The following is a 27,136-nucleotide window of genomic DNA, read 5'->3' on the forward strand; positions in this document are numbered from 1 at the left end:
TGAGATTATCGCTGGAAACCCAGCGATAATCTCACGCAGTGTGGCGTTAGCTTGTTGATAGGGACTCACAAACTTAGCCATGATATCCACCTCCCATAGGATATCATGGCTAAGTCAGTCCTGAAGCAGGCGTAAGGAAAGTAGCGATAACAGGGGTTATCGCTACTTTTCCTGCCGCTATGCTTCATAGCGTGGGGCTTGATGATAGGAGAAATGTCGCTTAGCGATATTTCTCCTGTCATGTTAGGTCAGGAACGCCCACTTTGCATCTCATTAGAGATGCAAAGCTGGGCGTTAAGATTTCGTGCGCTAAAGCAAGGTTTCACGCGTTAGCGTGACCTTGCTAATTAGGCGATAAAATTATCGCCGCTTTTCAGCCGAAAACGGCCGCAAAAGCGGCGATAATTTTCTATCGCCTCGTTGTAGATATGCCCCTAAGTTTTTTGATCTATAGGCAACACTTGTTCACTATCTTGCCTCTTGACTTATATCCTTAGGACGCTGGGCATGTGTATTTGTGCGTGTTTGTGTTTGAGTGTGTGCATGCCTGTGTGCATACACACCCATTCACTTGCAATCACCAGAAGATGGCAACTTGCTAGAGTGTTTACAATATGGCTCTTTTTCCCACCAGATTTGATCTGGATACAAATCAGCTTTTTTATTACTTCACATTGGCTTTTTGCAATTGCACTGTATTTTTTAAATGACTATAAATTGTATTTTAAAATTCTGATATAGTATGTTGATGGTTCCTGAAGTGAAACTGCTATTTCATGTAATCATTTTTTGATTGAAGTGTTCATTAGAATACCATTTTCCAAAGCAATGCTATTGTTGTAATGATTTTAATATCCGCACTAGTGTGACTGACGGGATCACTGCAGGTGAATGGACAGTAAAGATTAAACTTCTCACTGGAGCAGTCTTGTAGTCCTCTCTGCAGGCAGTATGTTACACTGTGACCTCACTTCAGTTTATCTGTGATGCTTTGTTAACTATAATGTTGTGACCACTCAGGTATGCTGCTAGGCATGACTGCGGGTGCAAGTACCAACTATGTGTACAGTTGCTCTCAGATGATCACACTGTTCTGCAGGAGCTCCAACCAGAGCCAGTGATCATTGAACAGTGGAGTGACGCCAAGTGGATAAAGGTATGAAATGTGTCTTGACCGGACCCATATGTCTTGCACTTAATGTCTTTCTCATGGACTGTACAGAAATGAGTCCCATTTTCAGAATGTGGCATGTGTAAACCACAGTCATCCCATATTGGATTTTTCATGGGCTTATACGCTTGAAAGCCACTGTCATCAGGCTGGAAATTGTAGTTACACAAATTACATAGGAGTTATATGAGTATAAAATAACACTTAGGGCCTGATTCTGAGTTTGGCGGTGTGGGAGTGGGTGACCTGCCACTGTCCCGATGCCAGACCGCCAAAGCTTACCACCGCCCGCCTGCCAGACTGCGAGTTACATCTTTGTTTGATGGGCGGTCCTTTGGTGTTCCCACTGCGGTGCCTATTAAAAAGCCACCGCAATTGGAATACCAAAGAAAGTTCCTGCATGGCAATGACTGTTAAGTCCATGCCGTGGAGGAACTGGGCAAACATGCAGACAAGGGGGCACACCATGTGCCCCTGTGCATGCATCCGCATGGCCCTGAGGCCCTGGGCCATGTAGGGCCCCCTTAGTTCCCCCACCACCAGCCTTTTCATGGCAGGCTCACCGCCATGAAAAGGCTCGCAGTGAGGAAACTAGTAATATGCTTGGCAGTGCCGCAACACCACCACCAGCATATTTCTGCCTCACACCGCTGCAACACGGCTGGGGAACAGTGGCTCCCGTTGCTTGCAGCAGGCCAGTGGCGGTCTGACCGCTCAACTCCAAATAGGGTGGTCGTACCACCAGTGTGGCAGTAGCCACCACACCACCGTGGGTTTGCCGCCAATCTCATAATCACCGCTTAAGACAGTAACTTATCCCAATCATTTAGTCCTTCTTCAGTTTTCCCAAAACAATGGATGGGTTCTCGCTCTGCCACCACAGGCCACCTTCATATCCTTTGTTGCTCCTTTAGTGAAGCAGTGATATGAAGAGCCTTAAGTGAATTTCTCTATATTTCTTTTGAGCTTGAGTAAATTCCTTTGCCTTGTTTGCAACCACGTTTAGGGTAGTTTTGAGCCCACCTGTTGTTCTAAGGCAGGTGCAAATGTTTATGGTGCTTTATCTGTTTAAGTCTTAGAAGGGGACAGTGGTCTTGAGTGAATGAGGCACTTCCAAATGTCTAGAGCAGCTCCACACAGCCTCAACCCAACTCCTGCAAACAGCTTATGCTGCTATGGTGAAATGTATGCAGTATCTTTAGAGGTGATTAATTCCGTAATGTCTCCTGCCTGTCACATAGAAGGAATGGACAGACACATTCGACTCTTCGAACATACCTCACTCAAAGACTTCATAAAAGAGGAAAACAGTCACTTTGTGTCTAGATATGAATCAAGCTTTACCTCTCACTATGGCCCGCCAACCAGTCACAATAACACTAGTTGTTCCCAAGCCCTGTTCACGTGTAGAGTTCCGGATATTATCTACACCCCCAGCAATGCAAAATTAAAATTTCGTTTAAAGACAAGAACATTCTAGTAAATGGCTCTATATTTTAAATGTCGTTTGAATGTCTCTTTGTAAATCTACTTTCACTTACTTTGCACAATCCATCTATAACATAAAAGTATTTCATGCCTAAGAAAAAATCGTCAAGATTTTTGTATATTACTATGTGTGTACATGGGTAAAAGCAGGTGATAAAGTTCTAGTGGCTTTAGCTGTTGACAGCTTTGTGGTGAAGATCATTTCTGTTGATTCCCTGCCACATTTATGTAGCATTTCAGCGCAGCGCATGTGAGCAAAATACTGAGCAGTTCGGAGGCCTTTCACTCTCAACCTCACTGGCATCAAACATCACTTGCCCCCATTTAACAGGAGGCGACAGTTTTAGTATTTGATCTCAGAGCTTCATCCAAACAATCTGCCTTTGATTTCAAACAGCAACTTTGAAGCTTGTGCTCAGTGTTTTCCAAACAGTTTGTGTTTTTCTCCAGACTGCACTCTTTATTCTCCAGTCAGAGCAATACTCTCCACTCAGATTTCCTGGTCAGAAGACAAACAAGCATTGGCATAGCCAATAGGTCTCGCCTTTGGGACCTTATAAGTGTTTAGCCATGCAACAGTTGCATAACTAAATACTTATAAGGTCCCAAAAGCGAGACCTATTGGCTATGCCTTCACAGCCGCGAAAGTGAAAGTAATCGCGGTAAAGCGCGGCGCGCGCGCCCGCGCACATGCACTGTAGCTCTAGGCTGGCCTGGTAGCCCTTTTTGGAGCCCTCTCAAAAAGTCTCGCCAGGACAGCACATGCGCTGGGTCAGGCGAGACCTAAAAATAGCTTCTCCTCACCACACAATGCATTAAGGGTCATGGAGCCTCTTTTATGAGCACTTTTGCGCTGCTGGAACATCACTTTTTGACGTTCCGATGGCGCAGTGTGCCCCGGCATATTTACAAGACCATGTAAAGCCACTTCAGTCCCCAAAATTTCAATTTCAATTTTATTCATTCCAATCCAAGTTTGCTGGCCTTCAACTTTTGGGACAACACCTTCCTTGATACTTCACTTTGGAGTCCTGATACTCCATACCTCAGTCATGGTCTTCATCTCCCTGCTTGTTTGTCGGCGCAGGAAGTTTCTTCCTGGATCGAACAAACTTGTCCCATACTCATTAGATAAACTAGAGTTGTTATAATTGGGCACCAAGTTGAACTGATGGCTGTCTTACTGTGTCTGTGCCAGTACTTCTGGATTATCTTCTGAATGACACTGAAGTAGAATATGAAATATTTTGGATTTAGGGAAAGGACTAGCCATATAACTGATCAAGGTTCTTTTGTAATACATAAAATGTAAGTTTTCCATTTCTTCCCAAGTTCTACTCTTGCTCTAGGTTGCTTTCTTTTTTAGGATTCTGCACCGTTTTCTTCCCACCAATTATTTGAGATGCTGTCACCTATCAGAGATGGATGGTTTCTTTTTTATCAAGAGAACCAGATGGTTACTCAATGTCCTCTGCTACGGGGAGATACGTGGTTTCGGTGAAGAACTTTATACTGTCTGCCATGTAAGGGTCAGAGTTCTATTTCTCTTCAAATTAGTTTTTTTCTATAGTGTCCCAAGCAGGAAACTGGAATTCTATCTCCTTGTTGCTATTAGGGCTGACCATAAAGTAATACTGAATCTATAGGACATTCTAAAAAATAATTACGTTATGGGAGGGACGCTAAACTATCAGTTGATCTGTGTTTTAGGTTCGGCCCTGACTGGGATTGTCCAGACTTGCATCTGGAATTCATCCAGCTATTGAAATAACAGTTATATTGCTGGATATATTTCAGATGCAAATCTTGGCAATCTCTGTGTGGGCTAATAACAAAATACAGAGATCACCTGGCAGTCTGGCATCTCTCCCAAAGATCAGGCAGTATGGCGAATATCATTTTGATTCATTTTTTATCAGTTGTACTCATGGTCTAGTGTAGCGCAATCAAAGCGCTCTCGGAATTTACCTCTATTCTCCAGTGTAGCATGCTTTATCTTAGTATTGAAACATCTATAGAACTCTCATAATGAACCTCTGTCCTACTCCTCCCATACATTATTCTCACATAATGTAGCACTATACCTCTCTGTAGCATGTATGTTTGTGTGTGTATATATATATATTCACTGAAAAAACCATACGTTATAGTTAGCTGTACATTTCACTCGTAAAAAACCAATGAAATTCCACGTTATAGTTAGTGCAGGCAACTATAACTCACGCGACCGCAATCCTCTGCTGATGACATATGTGTCTTTATGAAAAAAAAATATTTGTAATATATGTATAGCTAAAATTTAATGGAAGAAGACATGGGCAAATAAGTGTCTAAATACAGTATTAGCATCAGCAGAGGATTGCGGTCGCGTGAGTTATAGTTGCCTGCACTAACTATAACGTGGAATTTCATTGGTTTTTTACGAGTGAAATGTACAGCTAACTATAACTTGTGTGAAACCTATGGTTTTTTCAGTGAATTTGCAAGGTTTTTTAAATGCTAATTCCTAACTATAACGTGTGTGAAACCTATGGTTTTTTCAGTGAATTTGTACGGTTTTTCTAAATGGTAAGTTACTTTACGCCGTTCGTGCCGTGCGCGCCCACTTTACGCAGTTCGTTCCGTGTGCGCACGGTGCGCTTCGCGCACCGTGCGCGCACAGTGAGCACGCGGTGCGCTTCGCGCACCGCGCGCCCACTTAACGCAGTTAGTGCCGTGCACGCACGGGGGGCACGCGGTGCGCTACGCGCACCGCGTGCCCACGTTACGCTGGATGGGCCATGTACGCACGATGCCCTTCGCGCACCGTCCGCACACGGAGGACATATTATGCGCTTCGTTGTGAAAGGATTTCAATTAAATGTTCTGTTAATCTAAATGCCATGCACGAAAGGTACCCTGCGGACACCTTTTGCACACGGGGGGGGGGTTAATATGGATTATGGTTTTTTTTTTGTTTTTTTTTTAACGTACGCGTACGGTAAGCGTAATCGGCGTATTTTCAAAAAAATAAAAATTTATTTTTGGGCCTTGAATGGCCTTCTGGCACACCATAACCAAGGCTGTGTGGTTAGGAGCTGTCTAGCTTGCCCCCTTTTGATGATATCCAACTTTGTTTTTCCTCCCCCCCTCAGAGTGCGAGAGAGAAAATGGCAGCCGACACTTCCTGGTTTCGACCGATTCGAATGTTTACTAAGATCTAACAGCCAATCAGAATCGCGCTCGCGCACGGCACCGTACGCGTATGGTAAGCTTACGGTGCGCGCTCGGAGCGCGCTTACAGATATATGTATTGATTTAAATGCTATTTTCTCAGGAACTACTGAACAGATTTACACCAGACCTACAAAAGGCACTTCCTTGACCTGAGAACTACCTCTCTGCCAAATTACAAGTCTAAAGGTCCTATGGAAAAATGCATGGGGAAAACGCGTTTTGGGACCCCCCTTTTTTCTCAGCCCCCGCTTGACGAATCCCCCCGAGACTTTCAGGGTAGGAGCGGAGCGTAGCGCCCCATTAGTTTTGAAAAGTTCGCGAGGATTCGTCGACCGGCGCCAAAGTTATTCCAAATAGAATGTTGCGGATTTCCTATGGAAACAGGGTCCTAACTATAACTACCTACTGGCGACCGCCAGTAGGTAATATATTCACTATAAAAAAACAAAGGTTACAGGGACGTTATAGTAAGCAAATAGAATTTAAAAACCTTAGAAATTCACTAAAAAAACCAAATGTTACAGGGACGTTATAGATAGGGTCAGATTTTACTCATACAAAACCAGAGAAATTCAGCTGTTATAGTTACCCGAGTTAACTATAACTCGCGCCTCCGCAATGTACTGCTTATGACCTCACATATTAATTTTACATCACTCATGACATGGTCAATGACATCACTGATGACATCACTGATGACATCTCAACTGACATCAGTGATGACATCATCCAGTAACTGTGAGTGTTATAAAAACATTTATGAGTATTAAATATATATATATATGATACTGATATAATATTGCTTACTAAAAGTCAACACAACACAGCATCCACTTCATGACATTGGTTTGTGGCTTAAATTGACCTTTTTCTATACCATGACTTTCTGAGCCGTAGTGGTGTTGGATAGAGGAGGTGTTCTGTAAATACACAGACGATTTGACCTGTCGAACACGCTGCTCCGCCAGAGCATGGAAGGCATCTTGAGAACTAGAAGTCGAAAGTATATTGCTTAACCTTTTGGACTTTCAGGTCATGCATTCAGGAAGTACCCTGGCACTCACGGCCAAGGTGGTGTGTTGGTCAGGTGACAATGTCCTGAGGAGATCCTGATAGTCATTCCAGGTTGAAATGTGGACAACCCCCCTTTTGGTTTCTTAATGGTTATATATTTCCACGAGATATTGTAGACATAATGAAACACTATCTCTGTATCGAATAATCTTAAGTTAACGTTCAACCATTCGGGCTTATAAAGTGCCTTGGTAGATGCATTTTGTAAATATAGTCACGAATTGAGCAATGAGTCATCTGCACTATGATCACATTGTATATTTCGCACCTTGCTCTGGATAAGAAAGTGTTTTCATTATTGAATCAGAATGTATATGGACAATTGGATTGGGTACTTTAGATACACACACAAGGTTTCCCTGTAAAATTAGTCCCACAGGACATTTGTTGCTTTATAACACATTTTTCATGCAGCGCAGGTCTGGTTTTATGATAGACAATTCAGTGCTGGGTACTCATAATTCAGTACTGGCCAAGAGTGTCTGCTAGCATCAAGGCTTCTTCTAGGATTTGGCCTATGGTATGTATCTAAACTCCCTAGCCCCAAACATTTGTTGGATCCCAAGGTAATCTCTGAATTTTTTGTGATAAAATTGTGCTTCTCTTCATTTTACAGGGTATCTATTCATGCTTTCGCGTACATACGCCTCATAATGTTATAGTAAGTTCTTAATACACCTAGGGCACCATTAGCATGGCATAGCCCCGGGAAATGGGACCGCCCGCAATGCATGCGGCGGTCCCGCAGATACAATTAGGATGCGCCCGCCACCCTGGCGGGCGCATCCCACATTTTTAACATTGCGGCAGGCGGTGCAGAAAGCACCGCCCGCCGCAATGCCAAAAATGCAAGTTGTGCATTTGCAAGTTGTGCATTTGCATGAACAACGTGACAGGCACCGTGCGGTGCCTGCCACGTTGTACATGCAAATGCAGGGGGGTACCATAGGTACCCCCATGTGCACCCCCCACCCTCCAAAATGATTGCCCCCAATGTGAAAGACCGCATGCCTATCCCCGCATGCATCCTGTTATGGATGGCGGTGTCTTACAGACACCGCCACCAAATCAACAGCTTTTCTGCCCGGTAGGCAATCGGGCGGATTGCCCACTGGCGGAAAACCGGCGGATGGTCTTTCTGTCCGCCGAGGTCCCCCCCGCCATAGTAATATGGCGGGGGAATTGGCAGGCGGGCGGGCGGGAGAAAAGGTTGGGCGGATCGCCACTGCCATGCGGGCGGTGGCGATCCGCCTGACATACTAATAGGCCTCTAGTGTTTGGCAACCTACACAGCCTTTCATTTAGCCACATGATCTGAATATGTAAGATCTTAGGCTTAATTGTTGCTGAGTTTAGCTTTTGATTAATGTGATAAAAATATCCATTTTAGTATGCATTTCTGGACTCAAGTACTAAATGTTGTTTAGATTTTCTGAGGTTTTACACACTTAAACTGATTCAATTTTTTCTCCATTTGAGGCCTTATTTGAACTTTGTTTTTGGGTTTTACATGGTGCTATACATAACAAATTTCTTTCATACTATTATGTCTTGCCGATGACATGCAGATTATTGTCACCCTTTCGCAGGATGAGGGAGGTGCCGCAGAGCAATTTAGATCTTACCTGTTGAAACTGGCAGAATGGATGGTTAGGAGCTGGCTCAAGCTCAATGCCAATAACACAGAGGTCCTTATTGTTAAGAAAATTCCTTCTGTTTGGTCGTCTACTTGGTAGCCGGATGCTTTGGGTCCCACTCCTGCCCCCATAGCTAAAGGTCAAATCTTGGGGGTCTGGTTTGATTGCAGTTTGACATTTGATAGCCTGATCGCTTGTGTAGCTGGTAAATGTTTTGGTACACTTAACATTCTGAGTAAGATCATCGATCTCATCCCCATAGCCACCAAGAAAACTATTGTGCAGGCCCTGATGATATCCAAACTGGAATATTGCAATGTATTAAACATCGGGCCTCACTGGGCAGACTGCAAAAGCTGCAGAGAATCCAAAAGGAGGCAGCACAGCTATTGTTAAATGTTCCCAGATGGCGCCTACGTGCCTGGCCCTGACCAAGTTGCACTGGCTTCCTTTGAGCACGTATAAGCGCTACGCCACCCGGTATCTGGCTTCTCTGATGAAACTGTACCAGCCTGGCCAAAGCCTCAGGTCAACCAGTTGGTGGAAGTCCCCATGGTGAGAACAACCCAGATGGGTGGTGCTTCTTTGGGTTTCTAGCATCGAGATTATGGAACATGTTACCATTTTATCGCAGGCCTGAGTTTTCAGAAACAACCTTTCGAATAAAACTGAAAACCTGGCTCTTTCAGTCAGTTTAATCTGAATGGCCTTGGTTGCTGTCCGCTATCTAACGTGATATACTGTAATTTAACCCGCTCCTTTCTTGTCAGGTATGTAGTGTATAGCTCCTACAGAACTTTCTCTAGCAGGGAGACGCTGCAGTTGGAGTAACCAAGCACAAATCTTATTAGTATTATTATTTCAGGCGTGTTTCTAATTTATTCAGTAAAATCCTACTTTGTGAAAGTAGCAATTTAATCAAATCCTCCTCAATGTCAGTTTTCTTGATGCACCCAATGATTCTTGCTCCTGCAACTTTCAACTGGTAGTCTTGTCTACCTCGAAGCAGCAGGGAAAATACTTAGCATTGTGCAAGGCATTTGTTTGTAAACCATGGGCTTAGCTTGTGTTTGTACACCTAAGAACACAAAACATTTTTGAGATAATTGCTACTTGAACTTAAAGTGGGGTGCACAATATATTTGTTACAGCAGTGACTTTGGAATATCTGCATATGTACCTCTTTAAACATATTTGAGTACATATACTTGATATTATCTAATCCTTATATGGGTTCCGAGCTCTCAAGCCATCCCTGGCTGAACTTATAGATGTGTTGAAGGAAAACATACTAAATAGGATAATGTGCATAGTTGGGGATATGTTGTATATTCTGATTGGAAACATCATCCGATTCTTTTTTTTTTTTTTTTTTTTTTATTGAGCAGAGCAAATTAGACATAGCAAAAAACAACTGATAACAGGGAGTTTAGGTAACATTCTGTGATCAAAAACCTACACGTTATACATAAAACCAACATGAATTAGATACGGGAAATGTTATGTTATGTTATATATGCTTATAGAGAGCTCGATTACCCTAGGGTGTCCTGGCGCTGAGCACTGATTACCTGAGCAGTATAGACCTAAAAATGGGAAACAAACCATGTCTTCAAGCCTTTCCGAAAGGAGATGAGATCTGGAGCATTTCTCAGTTGGAAAGGCAATTCATTCCAAGCTTTAGAGGCACAATACGCAAAGCTTCTGCCTCCCCAGTTTGTTTTCTTAAAAGAGGGTGTTTTCACTTGTTTGGATCCTGTTGACCTCAATGTTCTGTTTGGGTTATACCATGAAAACTTGGATTTAAGGAACTCAGGACCTGTTCCATTCACAGCTTTAAAAACAATACAAAGCGCCTTGAAGCGAGATCTCAGAGGGATTGGAAGCCAATGCAATTTCTTTAGTTCTCCCTTAACTGAGACGAACCTGGGTGTCCCAGTCAGCAGTCTGGCCGCCGCATTCTGGGCCACTTGCAACCTGTTCAGATGTTGTTTTTGAACATTAAGATATAAACTGTTGCAGTAGTCGAGACGCGACATTATAAGTGCCGTCACCACAGTCCTCAGACTCCCTTCAGACAGGAAGAACCTAATTTTCTTGATTATTCTGAGAACCATGGAGCATGCGGACGTTACCATGCTCACATGGTCCCCCATGGTGAGTTTATTATCTACCACAATACCTAGATTCTTGGCTTTACTAGATGGTATGGGACACAGGCCCAGATCCTCAGGCCACCACTCTGGTGTCCACACCTGTGGATTGTTGCCAAATCTCAAAACCTCAGTCTTAGCTGAGTTAAGCTTTAGACAGTTGGCAGACATCCACATTGAAATGGATCCCATACAATCATAGAAGCGAGCGCCTGCTTCCTTTTCTGCTCCCTCCATCACCGACAACACAATTTGTGTGTCGTCAGCGTAGGAGGTGAGCTGGAACCCATTGGACCTGATGATGCCAGCCAGGGGTGCCACATAGATGTTAAAAAGCATGGGGCTAAGAGCTGAGCCCTGTGGCACCCCGCATGGCAAAGAAAAGGGTTCAGAGATGTTACCATCTAGGTCTACCGTTTGTGACCTATCTGTCAAAAATGATTTTAACAGTTTCCAGGCCGAACCACCTTTCCCTATTTCAGATAACCGGTTAAGTAGTACCATAAGGTGAACCGTATCAAAATAAAGAAAAGCATGTTACAACAGTAGTCTGGCTACATCCTTGATTTTCAAACAGTGCTTTAGTCAATATCACGACTATTTACAGATGTGCAAATCTTTCATACTAAAGTGCTAGAGTGCTAAGGTGCTATAGTACCTAGAAAGACCCAAAGGAAATTGTTTTTCACCCGGCATAAATCCAGCACAGATTAAATACAAAAGAAGTAATTGCAGTTATAATCAGGCAACATCCTCAATTTTCAAAAATGCTTTGGTCAAAGTCCGTACTTTTTATAGATGTGCAAATCTAGCATGCTAAAGTGCAAAGTGCTGAAATTCTAAAGTGTTATAGTACACAAAACAACCAAAAACAAGCAATCTTTTCCCACCAGACAAGATATCTCCGCAGGATGAGCCGGAATTCAAGTACATGTACTATTTATTACCTTTTTTTACTGTTATTATTATTTTTTTTTAAACTGTTTAAAATATCTAGAGAACTTCTATTTCCACCATAGTTTCAAGGTTCGCTAAATATTTCCAAACAGCAGTGAACTTTCTTGTAGCGCCTACCCTCCTAGCATATGCTTCTTCAAACAACATAGTTCTTTAAATTTTGTTTAACCACTTAGAGTAAGAAGGTGCGTCCACCGACCTCCAATTCTGGAGGATTAAAGAGCAAGCAACGAGGGAGCAAATCGCTGTAAAAGTCTCCGCTGCTTTTGTCAGGTCTTCCCTTACTCTAGTAATGCCAAAAAGGGCTACCCCAGCCTCTGGATCTAGCCTCTTCTGGATTGCCTGACTGATGGCTGAAAAAATCTTGACCCAGAATGGCTCTAATTTTGGACAAGTGAAAAATATATGTAGCCAAGTCCCTTCCCCTTCTGCCAGGCAGCGGAAGTATCTATTCTCCACTTCAGGATATTTTTTTTTTTTTTTTTTTTTTTTTTTTTTTTGAACAAGTTTTTATTGAGCAACAATTCGGTCACAAGTATGGGCCTACAACCACCCGGGCCGGCCGCTAGGTACATAAGGAAATATACACATATCAAAGTTGCAATCCGTTCCCAGGGCACTGCCCCGCAGTGGCTCAAGATAGTTCTCGAAGAACAGCAAGCGTCAGTCCAACAGTAACAGAAACAAAAGAAAAACAATAAAAACAAAAGGCGAGTTACGAGGGGTACCAGTGCGGTTCAGGCTCCCCCCGGGAAACTCCAGTCAGAACATTTGAACAATCCGCTAAAGAGAGGAGTACCGGGAGGCCGGGGACGGAGGGGGGGGGGGAAAGGGGGGTCAAGGAAGATGAACGTCCCTATGTAGTTGGTACAAAAAGCGCCAGGAACCGTCGAGGGTCAGGGGGACATGGCGATATCAGTGTCTACCAGGGGGGGCGCACAGATGCCTCCGCGATACGCATTCCATTGGCCCCAAATTCTACCCCATGCCCCCGGCTTGCCACGGGCCACATACACTGTCTTCTCCCGAAACATACACCAGTCCATATTCTCCTTCCATACTGACACGGTGGGCGGCCGTTGAGCGCCCCAAAGTTGCGCTATATCCCTCTTGGCAATCATGTTCCCTAGGGCCGCCCACCGAGTCTGAGCCGCGTTGTAGTCATTGGGCTCCCACACATTCAGGACACAGCGACGCACCTCCGGCAGCAGTACAACCCCGGTGACCTGTCCCATAACCGTGTGGACCCGGCGCCAATAGTCCGCCACCTCGCGACACTCCCAAAGGATATGAAGAAAGGTGGCGCTGAGCCCGCAGCCTCGTTTACAGAGCCCGTCGTCGGAAAATCCCATCGCGACCAAGCGCGGACCCGTAACATACACCCGATGGAGAATCTTGAGCTGTACCAACCGGAGACGAGCCGGAATGGCAACCTCCTTGGGGGACGACAGTGCAGACTGCCAGTCTTCGTCATCCAATTCGACCCCATCCCCAGTCCAAGCCTCCCGAAGGCGCACCAGGAGATCCGCCCGGTGATTAATCAATTTTTTATAAATTAAAGAAATAGTACTATCAGGGACATGTCCGTCAAGTACGCGGTCCTCGAGGGGCGAGGAAACAGGGACCGTGGTCCCTGTAACATTTGTTATTGCCTCATTAGCATTGCAGCGCGCTCGCGCTAAATAAGGACACGGGAGCCGGTATTAGATGGTTGTACACGCGGCTCCGACTAACTAGCCGAGGCCACGCCTCTTTATTATATATCGCTAGCGTCTGACGTAACACGTCAGCGCTAGCGCGGTTCCACAGCGCGGAAGGCTAGAACGCCTCGCGCACGTCAAACACTACACTCCTTCCAACCTTTATAAAACTTTAAGCAAAATATAAAACCAAACGATGCATCTATTACCAGTCTGCCAGTCCTTACAGGTTACACCATATAGTCCGCCAGCTGGGATGAGGGTGCCGGGTTCTTCCTTAGGTTGTAGCGGGATAGGCCGCCTCTGGAAGGGGCCATCTCGGGGGTTCCACGCCTCGGGGTGTTCGGCTCTACCCGGACTGGGGAGCCGCCAGGCGAGTTACCCCCCGGGGTGGCGGGGATGAACTGGGAGCCACTCTCCTCGCTCCGGCCGTCCTCCACCTCCTGATCTTCGCCCGGTTGGTCGGGATCCGGCCCCTCCGGCTCGGCCCCGGGACGGGAGGGTGTTCCTGGGTGGACTTTTTTGAAGAAGGACACGTCTCGCGTGACCGTTTCAGCGCCTCTTTGAGCTGTCACCATCGTGCCCGTTCGGCGGGTGACAATCCAGGGTTGGGGTTCAAAAGGAAGTCTGAACTTGCTGCCTGGGTAGCGGTCCCTCACGTACACTCGATCTTGTTGTTGTATCGTGGACTCCTTGGCTCCCCTTCGCCGGCTGGCGCGGTCATTCGAGCGCATCCGATTGGCTAAGGTCTTCTCGCTGGTGGCTTGCGCCGGAACCCACGTAGGGTGGTGTGGGATCGTGTCACTCACGACTCTCCCCATGGTGGCTGGTCCTGGCGCTGCCTCGGTCGTGACATGGGGGGTCAACCGGTATTCCCGCAGGAAGCTGTAGATCGCTCTCTCCAGTGGAGATCCGTCAGCCATGGCGATGCGAATGGTTTTGTTGAGAGTCCTCATGAACCTCTCCACCTCTCCATTGGCTTGGGGCCACCGGGGTGTTATTTTGCGGTGATGGATCCCCCACCCCTTGAGATACTCAGCGAATTCCTGTCCTTGGAAAGGCGGTCCATTGTCGGTCTTGACCACCCCGAATATGCCATGAGTGGCGATGGTTTTTTCGAACTTCGCGATCACTTCAGTGGCTGTCTGGCTCCCCACAATTTCGACCTCTGGGTATTTGGTGAAATCATCGATAATGACTAACGCGTGCCGTCCATCGGGGAGATGTCCGAAGTCGGCACTCACGCACTCCCACGGTCTCTGAGGATTGTCTTCGGTCGCCACCGGGTGAGGGCGTTCCGGCTCTCCTGCGGCTTGGCACCACGTGCAGGTTCTCACCGTCTGTTCCACCATCGCATCCATACCTGGGAACCATACTTTGGCTCGGAGCCGGCCCTTTGTCTTTACCACTCCTTGATGTCCCCTGTGGGCGAGGTCTACCGCCTGTTGAGCGAGGCTGGCCGGCATGACCAGCCTCGGACCTCGCAGAAGACATCCCTGGGCGTCCACAGACAGCTCGCTTCTCACTTTCAAGAACGATTCCAGTGCCAGCTTGGCTTGGGGGGTTCGTCTGCTGAGCGAGGCTTGGATTGTCCTCCAATCCCCCGATCTGACAGCCTCGGCTGTGGCTCTCACGCACTCGTCACCTTCCGAGGCCTCTATGATTGCGGCCAGGCTCATTGGGAGGGGTCGTGACCGCTCTGTCACGTACCGGACGTACTCCTCTGTGTCCTCGGCCTCCTCCTTCTCCTCCGTCGTTGCCTTCCGGGGGTGTCGTGACAGATAGTCCGCCGGGTTAGTGGCCCCCGGTTTATACTCCACCCGGTAGTCGTACCCTTGGAGTTGGAGTATCCATTTTTCAATCCGGGGCGGCGGTTTCGAGGATGACCCCTGGAATAGGGGAATGAGTGGCTTGTGATCGGTTGTCACTGTGAAATGATGTCCATACACGTAGACGTGAAAGTATCGGCATGCCCAGTGGATGGCGATTGCTTCTCGCTCGATTTGCGAGTACCGCTGCTCTGTCTCTGTCAGGGACCGGCTGGCGTAGGCGATGGGGGCCCACTCCTCATTGTCCTGTAGTTGCGTCAGGACCGCTCCCAGCCCGAACGGGCTCGCGTCGACCGCCACGTTGGTTGGCTTTGCCGGGTCGAAGTATGCGAGGGTGGTGTCCGCAGACAGGGCCGCCTTCGTCGCTTGGAATGCCTGCTCCTGTTCCAGGCCCCACTGCCACGTGGTGGACGACTTGGTCAGCTCTCTAAGGGGTTTGGTGAGGTTGGAGAGGTCCGGGATGAAGCGGCCGCAGAAATTGACCATGCCCAGGAAACTCCGGGCCTCCGAGATGTTCGTCGGAGCTGGGGCATCTTGGACATCCTTCACCTTGTCTGGGTCTGGAGCCACCCCTTGGTCCGAGAAAGTATACCCAAAGAAGCTGATCTTGTTCTGCAGGAACTGACACTTCTCCCGATGCAGGGTCAAACCTGATTCCTGGATCCTCTTGAGAACCCCTCTCAACCTCTGGTGGTGTTCCTCTACGGTTGATGCATATATGAGCAGGTCGTCGCTCACGTTGAGTACGCCAGGGAGCCCACTGAGCACCTCTCTGATGGTGTTTTGGAAGACCTCGGCGGCACTTGAGATGCCGAAGTTTAGGCGCCGATACCGTCTGAGGCCCACGTGGGTGGAAAATGTGGTGATGTACCTCGAGTCCGGATGAAGTGGTAGTTGGTGGTAGCCGGACCGTAGATCCATCTTTGAAAACCACCGGGCCCCGTTCAGCTCTCCCAAGATGTCGTCAATGGTGGGCGTCAGGTGTCGCTCTCTTTTGACTGCGGCGTTGGGGAGGCGCATGTCCACACAGATGCGGACTTGTCCTGGCTGCTTCGGCTTCCTGGCGATGACGATCGGGGATACCCACGGGGTTGGCCCACTGACCTTTTCGATGATGCCTTGTTTCTCCAGGGCCTCCAGCTCCTCTTCGACCTTCTGCCGCAGGTGGAAGGCAATCCGCCGGTGCCTCAACGCCACTGGCTGGACCGACGGGTCGATGTGTAGGGATACTTCCTTCCCTTTCAGGCACCCAATGCCGTTGAAGACTTCCCCGAATTCTTCCAGAATGGTGTCCAGTTCTTCCTCCAGGACTGCCATGGCGAACGAGATCAGTCTTAATTCTTCGGCCGATTGCCCGCTAAGTAGCATCCCGCTGCCCTCTTCCGTGACATAGACGGTGGTGTTGATGCTCCTCTCGCCATGACATATCTCTGTTTGGAAGCATCCAATGAGGGGGATGGGCGTCTTCTGGCCATATGCGAACACTCTAATCTTCGCCCCTTTTAGCGGGGGTTTGGCCCGCAGTTGGTGGTAGACGTTGGCAGCCATCAGCTCGATGGATGCCCCAGTGTCGATCGTCGCCTTTACTTCCTGCTGTTGGACTAGTATGCGACATTTCGGAAGTCTGCGCTTCTTCTTCTGTGGTTGGTGGATTGCAAACACGTAGTGGACCGGGTATTCGTCATTGTCGTCGTCCATGTCTTCGCTGTCTGCCTCTTCGCGTACCGCATGGGCTGCCTCCTTCTTGGCTTTGGTGGACCGGCATACCGCCGCAAAGTGGTTCATCCACCCGCAGGCGCCGCACCTTTTCCCTCTGGCCGGACAGTCTTGCATGCGGTGTGGTTGGCCGCCACAGTACCCACAGTCTTTCTTCTTGGCCTCCAGCTGCCGTTTCCCTCCGGGTTGCCTCCCTTTAGGCCGCACGACGTTCACCGCTTCCGCCACTTGCACTTGCTCCGTCTTCACAGGGCGATGTAGGGCTGCCTCCATGTGCGAGGCTCTCGCCTGCGACAACTCCTTTGACCGTCCGAGGGTGAGGATGTCCGCCAGGGGCTTTCCTTCTTCCTGCAGGACGGTGACGCGAAGTTTGGACGAATAGCACCCCTGTATGATTTGCCCTCGGATTTCCTCTTGCTCATCCCGGAACCCACACGTGCTGGCTAGCTCCTTCAGCCTGCCATGGAATGCATCCAGGGACTCGTCCGCCTCTTGCTTGGCTTGACGGAAGATGAATCTCTCGTAGTCTCTGTTTGCCATGGGCTCGAAATGGGCGTTGAGCGCGTTCAGCAGTGTGTGGTACGTCTTCGGCGTGGCTTCCACGAGCGTTTTGTAGATGCGGTGGATGTCTTTACCTCCCAGGTGGAGCAGCAGTGCTCTGCGTCTTTCCCTTGCGGTGCCCGCCCCTTCGAAGTAGAATTGCAGGCGATCCGTCCAATCCTTCCATCGCGGGGCCAGGGACGCCGGGGCGCCATCCACGACAAACGGCTCAATGGCGGGAATCGACGCCATCTTGGCACGTGCGCAGCACGCGGTGGGCGCTAGCTACCTCTCCTCTGCGTCGACGCCACGTGGCCTGTACTCCCCTGAGCGTTGGTCGGGGACCTCCCTCGCGCTGCTTCACCAATCGGGGCGCGCCTACTTCCGGACGTCGTCTGCGGGACTCTCCGGCGCTTCTGGGCCACGGCGATCACACCTGGCATGAGCCTGGATCGGAGGAGGGCACAGTGTTCTTCAGACTCCTCGCGGGGGCTTGCGCGGCAGCACCTGGGCGAGACATATCCCTTCCAAAGCGTGGATAGGGGCTCCAGGGCGCACACAGCGGATCCGTGGAAGAGGCCCCCCTGGCACTTGCAGTTGACTTCACCAGGCCTCCCAGCAGGCTCCACCGAGACACCATGAGGGACGCAGCACGCCCAGGATTAGGCACCCGGAGAGGGCACCAGAGACACAGTGGAGTGCCAACATAGCACAGCAGGGCTCACTTGACCCCTCGTCGCCAGTGTAACATTTGTTATTGCCTCATTAGCATTGCAGCGCGCTCGCGCTAAATAAGGACACGGGAGCCGGTATTAGATGGTTGTACACGCGGCTCCGACTAACTAGCCGAGGCCACGCCTCTTTATTATATATCGCTAGCGTCTGACGTAACACGTCAGCGCTAGCGCGGTTCCACAGCGCGGAAGGCTAGAACGCCTCGCGCACGTCAAACACTACAGTCCCCTCCCCGAAGACCGAGAGCAGGGCGTGTCGAACCTGGGCGTAGCGGAAGAACTCCCTGTCGGTCAGCTCGTATTCGGCCTGGAGCACCGCGAAAGTCTTGACCGCGCCCTTGTGCCACAGGTCTCCCACTTTACTGATACCAATCGTGTCCCACTGGTCAAACCCCTTGGTGGTCCACAAGCTGCCCAGGCGGTCGGAGGCAAACAAGGGAGTAGCACATGTCATTCGCTCACTCCAGCCCGTGGCCGCAGTGGCAGCCCTCCAGGTCCGCACAGCAATCTTAGTAGGACCCGTAAGGGTCCGGTCAGCCAGGCGGGAATAAAGTGCCCTGTTGTAGTTCCCGCCGGGAAGCAGGAACTTGTCCATCTCATACGCCGGATTCAAGCCGGGCGCATACGTGGCGTGGTTAATGGCAGATAGCTGCGAGGCCCAATAGTACCTGCGAATGTCAGGAAGCGCGATGCCCCCGTCATACCAGGGGAGAGTGAGCTTGGCAAGAGCAATACGCGCCCGGCCGTTCCACACCAGTCTCCTCTGCAGGCTCTCCACCTCCCGAAAGTAGGCCACTGGGATAACGTCAAAGGAGTTCTGGAGTGCATAGAGGAACCTGGGAAGGGACATCATTTTAAACAGCGCGGCCCGACCCAGCGGGGACAGGGGCAGCCTGCACCACCGGGCCGTGTCCTCCCGCAGCCGCCGAAGTGGACACAGAAGATTCTGCTCGTAGCGAGCCACCGGGTCCAGCGAAACGTATATCCCCAGGTACTTAAAGCCGCTCAGAGATATTTGAATCGGGAGCCGAGGCGGCAGGAGAGGAGGACCACCAGCGATGGGATAAACGCAGGATTTAGACCAATTGATCGTGAGACCCGAATTGTTCCCAAAGGAGGTCAGAACGTCAAAGAGGACGTTGAGTGACTGCCGCGGTGAGGTGAGGTACAGGAGAATGTCGTCCGCATACAGCGAGACCCGATCTTCAAAGCCCGGGCCCCACCGGATCCCTCTAAGCGAGGGCTCCCAACGGAGCCAGGCAGCGAGTGGCTCCAGGGCGAGAGCAAAAAGCAACGGGGACAACGGGCACCCCTGCCTCGTGCCCCTGCCGAGGGCAAAGGGCCGAGAGACCCGCCCATTCACCACCACTTGAGCCATGGGTCCCGTGTAAAGGAGCCTCACCCAGCCAATAAATCCCTCCCCAAAGCCGAATTTATCCAAGACGGCCCAGAGGAATGGCCACTCAATAGTGTCAAATGCCATCGTGGCATCCAAAGAGACCAGCACGGCCGGCTCGGTGAGGAGCTCCGCCCTGGCGAGGACCCCGTGCAGACGCCGCAAGTTAAGAGCGGTGTTGCGGTGCGGGATGAAGCCGCATTGGCTCAGGATATTTTTTGTTAAGTATTTTAGGAGTATAGTATGCCATCCACCGAGACAAAAAGACCATCCTTTTAAAATTGGCAGCTCATAAAGCCTTACTCCCTAACTGGGATATAGACTGCCGCTCCTGACTTGACAGAGTGCAATTGGTTTCCCGGGTTACTCTTTCTAAAGATTTCTCAACCAGAGGAGATTAATTTTGTTTACACAGCTGAGAGTAACAGTTGCCCACCCTTCTTAGTTTGGCTCGAAATAGAGCGGTCAACTTCTTGGTCGGGGCGCCACTAGACGAAAGATTATATCTGTTTAAAAAATGTATAATCTGTAAATACTCAAAAAAGCAGAGCTTGTTCCGTCCACCTCATCTATTCTGAACCTCTTGCCAGGTAATTATTTTATTTTTCGTAAACAAGTGCCCAGCTCTTCTAAACCACAGTCTTTCCAGTTTTTGAGGTGACTGGATTGGATTTGGAGACCCACATTTTTGCATTCCCCTGACTTTAAATAGTGAAATCCGGAAGAGCCGGCTTGCTTAAAAAAGGATTGTAGTCTAGAGGCATAGTCCTGCAGAGTCAAGTATCTAGTCCTCTTTGGCAGTTTAGATGTTTTTAGAAATATCAGAATTTGCAAACCAGATTCCTGTACCATTTTGTCTAAAAAAAAGTTATCTAATAATACATTTAGTTCCAGCAAACGAGCTGTAAGATCTAAAATTGCTGCCTCATAATAAGATCGAATTTTCGGCAATGCCAACCCACCCTGATTGATATCTAGTTGTAGTGTCGCTAGCTTGACCCTGGAAGCCTTTTTGCTCAAGACAAACTCTCTAAACATAGATTCTAGCTCTTTAAAGTAGTTAGTGTTCATTTTTAAAGGTACATTTATAAAAAGAAACACAAGTAGAGGGAGTATGCATTTTAATGAGGGCTACACAGCCTATTAAGTTGAAAGGTACCAGTGACCAGTTATGCAGCAATACTTTAATCTTACCCCGCATTGCTAGATAGTTTAATTTAAATACCTGCTCCAAATTTTTTTAAAATATCTTTATTGGTATTTTCTGTGTTGAACATGAATATCGTCACGACTTTATACAGAATGCTCAAATATGAGATGCAAAAATATAACGTTTTAGGAATGGGGAAAGCGCACACCTATTGTGATGAGTAAGCCTGAAGGTATATTTTGAAAAAACGGTGCAGCAGTGCTTGTCTATGAGAGTGTCACAGTATCAAAATGAGGGAATACTAACCGACGTGGAAGTATGCACTGCGCACTGTGCACTGGGTTTCCAGGGAACCCTTTCAATTATTTAACATTTCAATCAAACACAGGTTATACTAAACCCAGAATTTAAAACCAATTGTTAGTGCGTAAATTCATAATTTCTTATATTTGGTTGTACATCATAGTTATAACAAAAAGTTGTTTCTTAGTGATTATCACATTGGACATTGCACAATTTCATAAATCAAAATATATATCATTACATCATGAACATCACATGTAACAAAAATACACAACGTGGTTGGAGACAAGCCCGATGCATTTCGGGACTGGGGCGTCCCTTCTTCAGGGAAAACCTGTAGACAAGAACATCTATGTTAACATAACAGGTAAGTTTACTAGTTGATTTGTCGAGACTGCATGAGGGTGCCATTACATGAAATGATTCAACAGTGCGGAATCATGCATAGAAAAAAACTGGTGTTTGATATGTTTCAACAAAGTCTCCCAAAGGTGGTGAGTAAATGAGAAAAAAAACTTATGAACAGGCCACAAAGCCAGCTGAAAGATTGGTTGGCATAACATGAATGTTATCTGTGAGGTCTAATAGTTGGCGGAAGAACGACAATACATATCGAAAAGCTGTGGTGACAAGAAGAAACAAGAGAAGAGACCCCGACTAAACCATATGTGTAAAAATGCGGATGGGGAACGGAAAATATACCTACACGATGTGCAAATGAAGGGAGTACCACGGCAGTACTATGGGAATGAGCAAAAGAAAGACAGAAATTAAAATAGAGAAGATGGACTAGAGACGGTACAGCGGGAAAGTGCATGCCGATATAGGTTACCTGGTGTGGTGTAATGACGAACAAAAATAGAGTGCGAAGAGCGAGTATCCAGATCGGTGACAATTATAAGTACAACTGCAAAAGAACCAACAATGGTAAGTGAACCATCGGCAAAAAGCGTGGTGGAACAGAAGTCAAACAGTGTGAAAAAACACTCACCCAGACGTAGAAAACACTTATGCCCAGTAATGAGAATTCAGGAAGGACTAAAGATGTTCAAATGGCGATATCTGAAATATGAAAAACCAGAATGTAAAACGGGGCAACGTCAGGGAGCAATATCTGGAAGGAAAGTTCTGGAGAAAGTGCTAACCTGGTGATTTCTGAGATACGACCCGACGGAAAACCGGAATATAAACTGCTAGCTGGAACATGTGGAAAACGTGTGCTGTCTCTGTACTAATGCACGCGTAGAGAATGAAAAAGCCCTCGGTAGAGAAAACCGGAAGGGGCCATCTTAGAGTGGTTAAAACGGATCAGTAAATGAGGAAATGAGAGTAAAAAATGTGTGTAACATGTAAATAGCCGGAGAAATACTTGAATGTGAATCGAAGGAATAAAGAGTAACTACAGAAGGGAAAATGTGAAATAAAACGTGGACGGATGTCACTGTACTGATAGGCGCATAAAAATAAAGGAGGAATGGGTTGCAAAAACCAGAGGGAGCCATCTTAAAGTGGATGAAACGAATCGGTAAAAGATGGGATAAATGTAGGAAATATACAGAACATGTAAATTACCAAAAGATACTTAGTGTAATGCACTAAAGTGGCCAGAGAAAAAATGTGAGTTGAGACATGAGAAAATATTTAATAATAAATGGTTAAGTGAGTTGCATGCAACCTCCACCATCAGTGCATAACTTTATCTTTTGACCGACTCTAATTGAAGGGCAATATGCATCAAGGTAATTTATAGAAAACAACTCATGTCGAACTGGTCATTAAGGCCAACAGGGATCATCGTACCTAATGTTTTAATCCAAAAAAGTTCTCTTTGGAGTAAAATGCGATTAGTGTCCATGCCTGGTTGAGTGCGCACTTGTTCAATAATTTGGAATCTCAGTTGAGAGATGGTGTGTTTAGCCTTGTGCCAATGAGTAGCTATACTCGATGTGGTGCTTGCTGTTCTAATTTTACTTTTATGCTCCGTGATGCGGATTTTAAGTTTGCGTTCAGTTTTGCCCACGTAGGCTCTCCCACATGGACATTTTATGCAGTAGACTACATTGGAGGTGTTGCAATCACTCGTCTGTGTAAGCCGAATTTTTTTGCAAGACAGAGGGTGAGTTAAGATGTTACCCACGATGACATTGTTGCAATGGACGCAATTACTGCATTTATTGGTACCACGAAATTGATCATGGTTTGTGATTATTTGAGGAGAATCTAACAGAGTACGTATATTTTTCCCTTTAGTATACGCAAAGAGAGGTTTTGACGCAAATAAGCCATTTAAATCATCTTCATTCTGTAATAATTCCCATCGATTAATGATGATATTCTTAATGGATTGTGACAATGTGGAAAATTTAGACACAAATACAAACTTTTTATCGTCCTGGCGTGGTTGTTTTTGAAGTAGTTCATTGCGTTGCTTAGAAAGGGCCTTATTCATACATTCTTGAAGGATAAGTTCTGGGTAGCCGCGAGCGTGAAAACGTTGTTTATACTCGTGGAGCTCATGAACGCTCACATCAGGATCTGAACAAATTCTTCGGATTTTTATGAATTGAGAATAGGGCAAGTTTTTGAGCAAGCTCCTCAGGTGAAAACTGTTATAAGCCAAAGTGCTATTCCGATCTGTTGGTTTGTTATAAACTGCTGTGACAAACTGGTTGCAGAGAGATTTGTGTATCTGAACATCCAAGAAATGTATTGTTTCCTGTTGTATATTGTAAGTCAACCGGATATGCGGATTTATTTCATTAAGAGTGTTGATCATGGCGATGAGGGACTGTTCTGTATCATTCCAAAGTAGAAAACTGTCATCAATATACCGGCAGTGTAGAGAGATTTTTTGCCACCAGATCGGATGAGACATGATGTTGTCGTGTTCATATTGAGATATGTAAATATTGGCGTACGAGGGGGCCCCCGAAAAACCCATGGAAGTACCTGTCAGTTGAATGTAGAAGTGTTGTTGCCATTCAAAGTAGCTGTTATGGAGACAAAATTTGAGTAGTTGTAGAATGAAAACTTTGTCCATAGATATGGTCTGTAACTGGAGAAGAGCCCATTCAACAGCTTCTAGGCCTGCTGCATGTGGTATGGATGTGTACAAAGCAGTCACATCGATAGTACAAAGTAAAAAAGTGAAGTGAGGATCAACCACTAACGCTGAGAGTTTTTGCAAAAAAAAGCGCGTTAGTTTTCAGTCAGGTGCGGTAGTGTAGGGAAGCGCGAGCGTGGGGGAGAGGAAAAATTGAAGTGCTAGAAAGAAAACGAAGCTTCCCTGAAGTGAAAACGACCGTTTTTTGACGGCGAGGAGCAGGAGAGACATGGAGGACGACGAGCAAGTAAAGGCAGCTGTGGAATTATTGAGGAAGGCAGGGAGAGAAGACCTGCTGTCAGCTGAGGCGAGGGCTACGTCTGCGCCAAGAGGACGGACAATGAGGCGTCGGGCTGCAAGCGGAGTGCAGAGGGCAGTAGCGGCCTGCTTGCCTCAGCAGAATGGGAGAACAAGAAGAGCCACGCGCCTCAAGAGTGGAGGGGCACATGGCATGGAGGACAGAGGTATGGCAAAACGCCTTGCACAGCGCCCGGTGGTAGCAATGCCTCAGGGAGTTTTAGGAAGTGCCACAGTTGGACAGGAGGTTTATCCGAGGGGGGTCCCAGTGGGTTTGTTTAGGGGGCTCATTCCCAGAAGAAGTAAGGTGAGGGGCAGGAGGGGTGACGGGAGGGGTGCGGCACCATGCCTCATAGGCTGGGAGAGGCAGGGTAGCGTTGCGAAGGCGGGAGCAAAAGACCAACAGTTTAGTGATATGGCGGAACCCCTTAGTATGATTTTGCACAATAAGGGGGAACAAGGTTTTCCGTTGGTGGACTATTTATCAGACACAGGGAGCGACAGGGACACAGAAGAGGTAGTGGGCATTTTGCGGCCAGCGCAAAAAAGAAATAAGCAAAGGCCTGGTGGGGGTACTGGTAGCACAGGGAAAAAGTGCCAGCAAGCGAGGGACAAAGGTTTTGGTATAGCGGAAGAGGGTGTGGTTAGTGTAGTGCAAATGGTAGAGTCCGTTAGTGAGTCCAGTGATGAGCAGAAAGGGGGTGTATATGGTGTAGATCAGCTGGGCGTGAGTTCATGGCAGGGTGATATTTGGCCCCCTCACAGGACAGAGCCCGACATGGAAGAAAGTATTTTTCCTGAGCCTATGTTACCACCTGGTCAAATAGCGCAAGGTGTGTTATCAGAGACAGGTTATACTGAAGGGCAGTGGGTGTGGGTGCCACACTCAGGACAAAGAGGTGCGGCGCAGGAGAAGGAGACTGCTAAAAAAGCACCATTGACAAGAGTACCAGTTGCGGTGCAGCTTACCGGTGGGAAGAGCGCCCAGCGGTCATCAGCTGTTTCTAGGCGGACGGTAGCTCAAAGCGAGCAGCGGTCTCGACAAGCATCACAGGTAGCGGTGGCTAGCGAGTTAGTGCCTCAGCAAGACAACTTCAGCGTGGATTTTTCAAAAGGACACAGAGCTAAAGGGCAGAGTTGCGTAAAAGATTGGCGCATTTTTGATGGAGGGGTTGGAGATGGAGCCCTGCCTAGCAGTAGTAGACAAAATCTAGGGTTGGCAGAGGAGGGTGGGGACGAAGAGGTGATTTGGGAGGAAGTTAGAGAGGAGGACAGTGCTGTCAGGCAGCAACTCAGAGAAAAAAAAGGGGTAAAGGAGGGAGGGAAGGGGTCAACTGCCTCTGTTTCTACCTTACAGAAGTCACGTGCGGACCTGCCAGTGCAAGAGTCACAGATGAAAAGACGTCGAGCGAGTGTGCCAGTGGACATGAGGGACAGAGCTGAACATCTTCCGAGAGGTGCGACATCATGGTGGGAGGTGTGGGCCCCTCCGGTTACACATGTTAATTTACCTCAGGTGAGGGATATACACAGCGGCTCGAGCCAGCCAAAGGTACTCACGGGTATGGTTGGGGGGGAAGAGGCCTCAGTCGGCGAACAAAACAAGGACAAGGTAGGGAGTACGAGGGTGCACAGGACGGATGGGGATGCGACGCAGGTAGCGGGCAAAGTATCTAAACGTCTACCTTACATGGGTTTAGCGATGCCCCTGGGCACACATTTATCGTTGAAAACAAAACAAAAAATTTGGGACCATGAGTTGGTCGACATCTTTAAATTATTGCACAGGGAGGTCCAGGCGAAAGAAGGTTCCAAGGAAGAAGAATGGGAACTGGCAAGGCGGCCAAGGGTTCCACGTAATGTGGAAAACTGGACGTCTGCTTTTCTCATCTTTGCCAGCATATATACAGAAAAATACCCTGAGAGAGCAGTGTCCATTTTTAAATATATGGATATAGTACGAAAAGCTCAGTTGCAGTTTGGGGGTTACTGCTGGCTCAATTATGAGGAGGAATTTAGGGCCAGAATGAGCATGGCGACAGATAAACCATGGGGGGAAGTAGATGCAGAATTGTGGCTCCAATGGATGGCTTCAGCTCATCCAGTGGCGACTACACATACTGCCAGCGGTCTGCCAGTTACATATAAGCCCTTTATGCCACATCCCGCTCTATCAGGGGCGGGTGTCGCAGGGCGGGGGCAGGCGGCCGGGATTGGAGCCTGCTGGAATTTTAATAGGGGATCATGCACCAGACAGGCGTGTCGCTTTCGACACGAATGTTCCCAATGTGGGGGGCGACATGCAATTACTCAGTGCTTCACCACAATTAACGCAGCTGGTGGGCAGAGAGGGCCCAAGCAGGGATGGGGGGCCAGGGGTAGGGGGGCACCATTACAATTTATGCCAAAAGGCGGCTACGCCAATTAAGTTGGAGGCGATGTTACCATGGCTGGAGGCATATCACGATAAGACAGCGGCTAGCACATTGTTTTGGGGTTTCAAGATTAGTTATCAAGGGCCCAGAGAAAGTAGGTGGGCAGACAATTTGAAATCCGCAACGGATTTCCCCCACATAGTTCGAGCTAAGCTGTCCGAAGAAGTGTGATTGGGCAGAGTAGTTTGCAAAGTGTCCCTTGCCGAATTTGATCATTTCACCAATCGGGGTCATCCC

At 47.8% G+C, this 27,136-nt stretch overlaps 1 protein-coding gene across 1 annotated transcript in view; it reads left to right on the plus strand.

Moving 5' to 3' along the window:
• LOC146868384 (F-box only protein 44-like) overlaps positions 1–27,136 on the plus strand; it is a 69,150-nt gene that overhangs the window by 27,185 nt on the left and 14,829 nt on the right. Inside the window, exon 4 of the mRNA XM_085609898.1 lies at positions 1,021–1,156. Coding sequence (XP_085466024.1) covers positions 1,021–1,156 — 136 coding nt within the window. The remainder of the gene's footprint in view (positions 1–1,020; positions 1,157–27,136) is intronic.

The sequence above is a fragment of the Triturus cristatus genome, chromosome 1_2 (assembly GCF_964204655.1).
Source record: "Triturus cristatus chromosome 1_2, aTriCri1.1, whole genome shotgun sequence".
Lineage (NCBI taxonomy): Eukaryota > Metazoa > Chordata > Amphibia > Caudata > Salamandridae > Triturus > Triturus cristatus.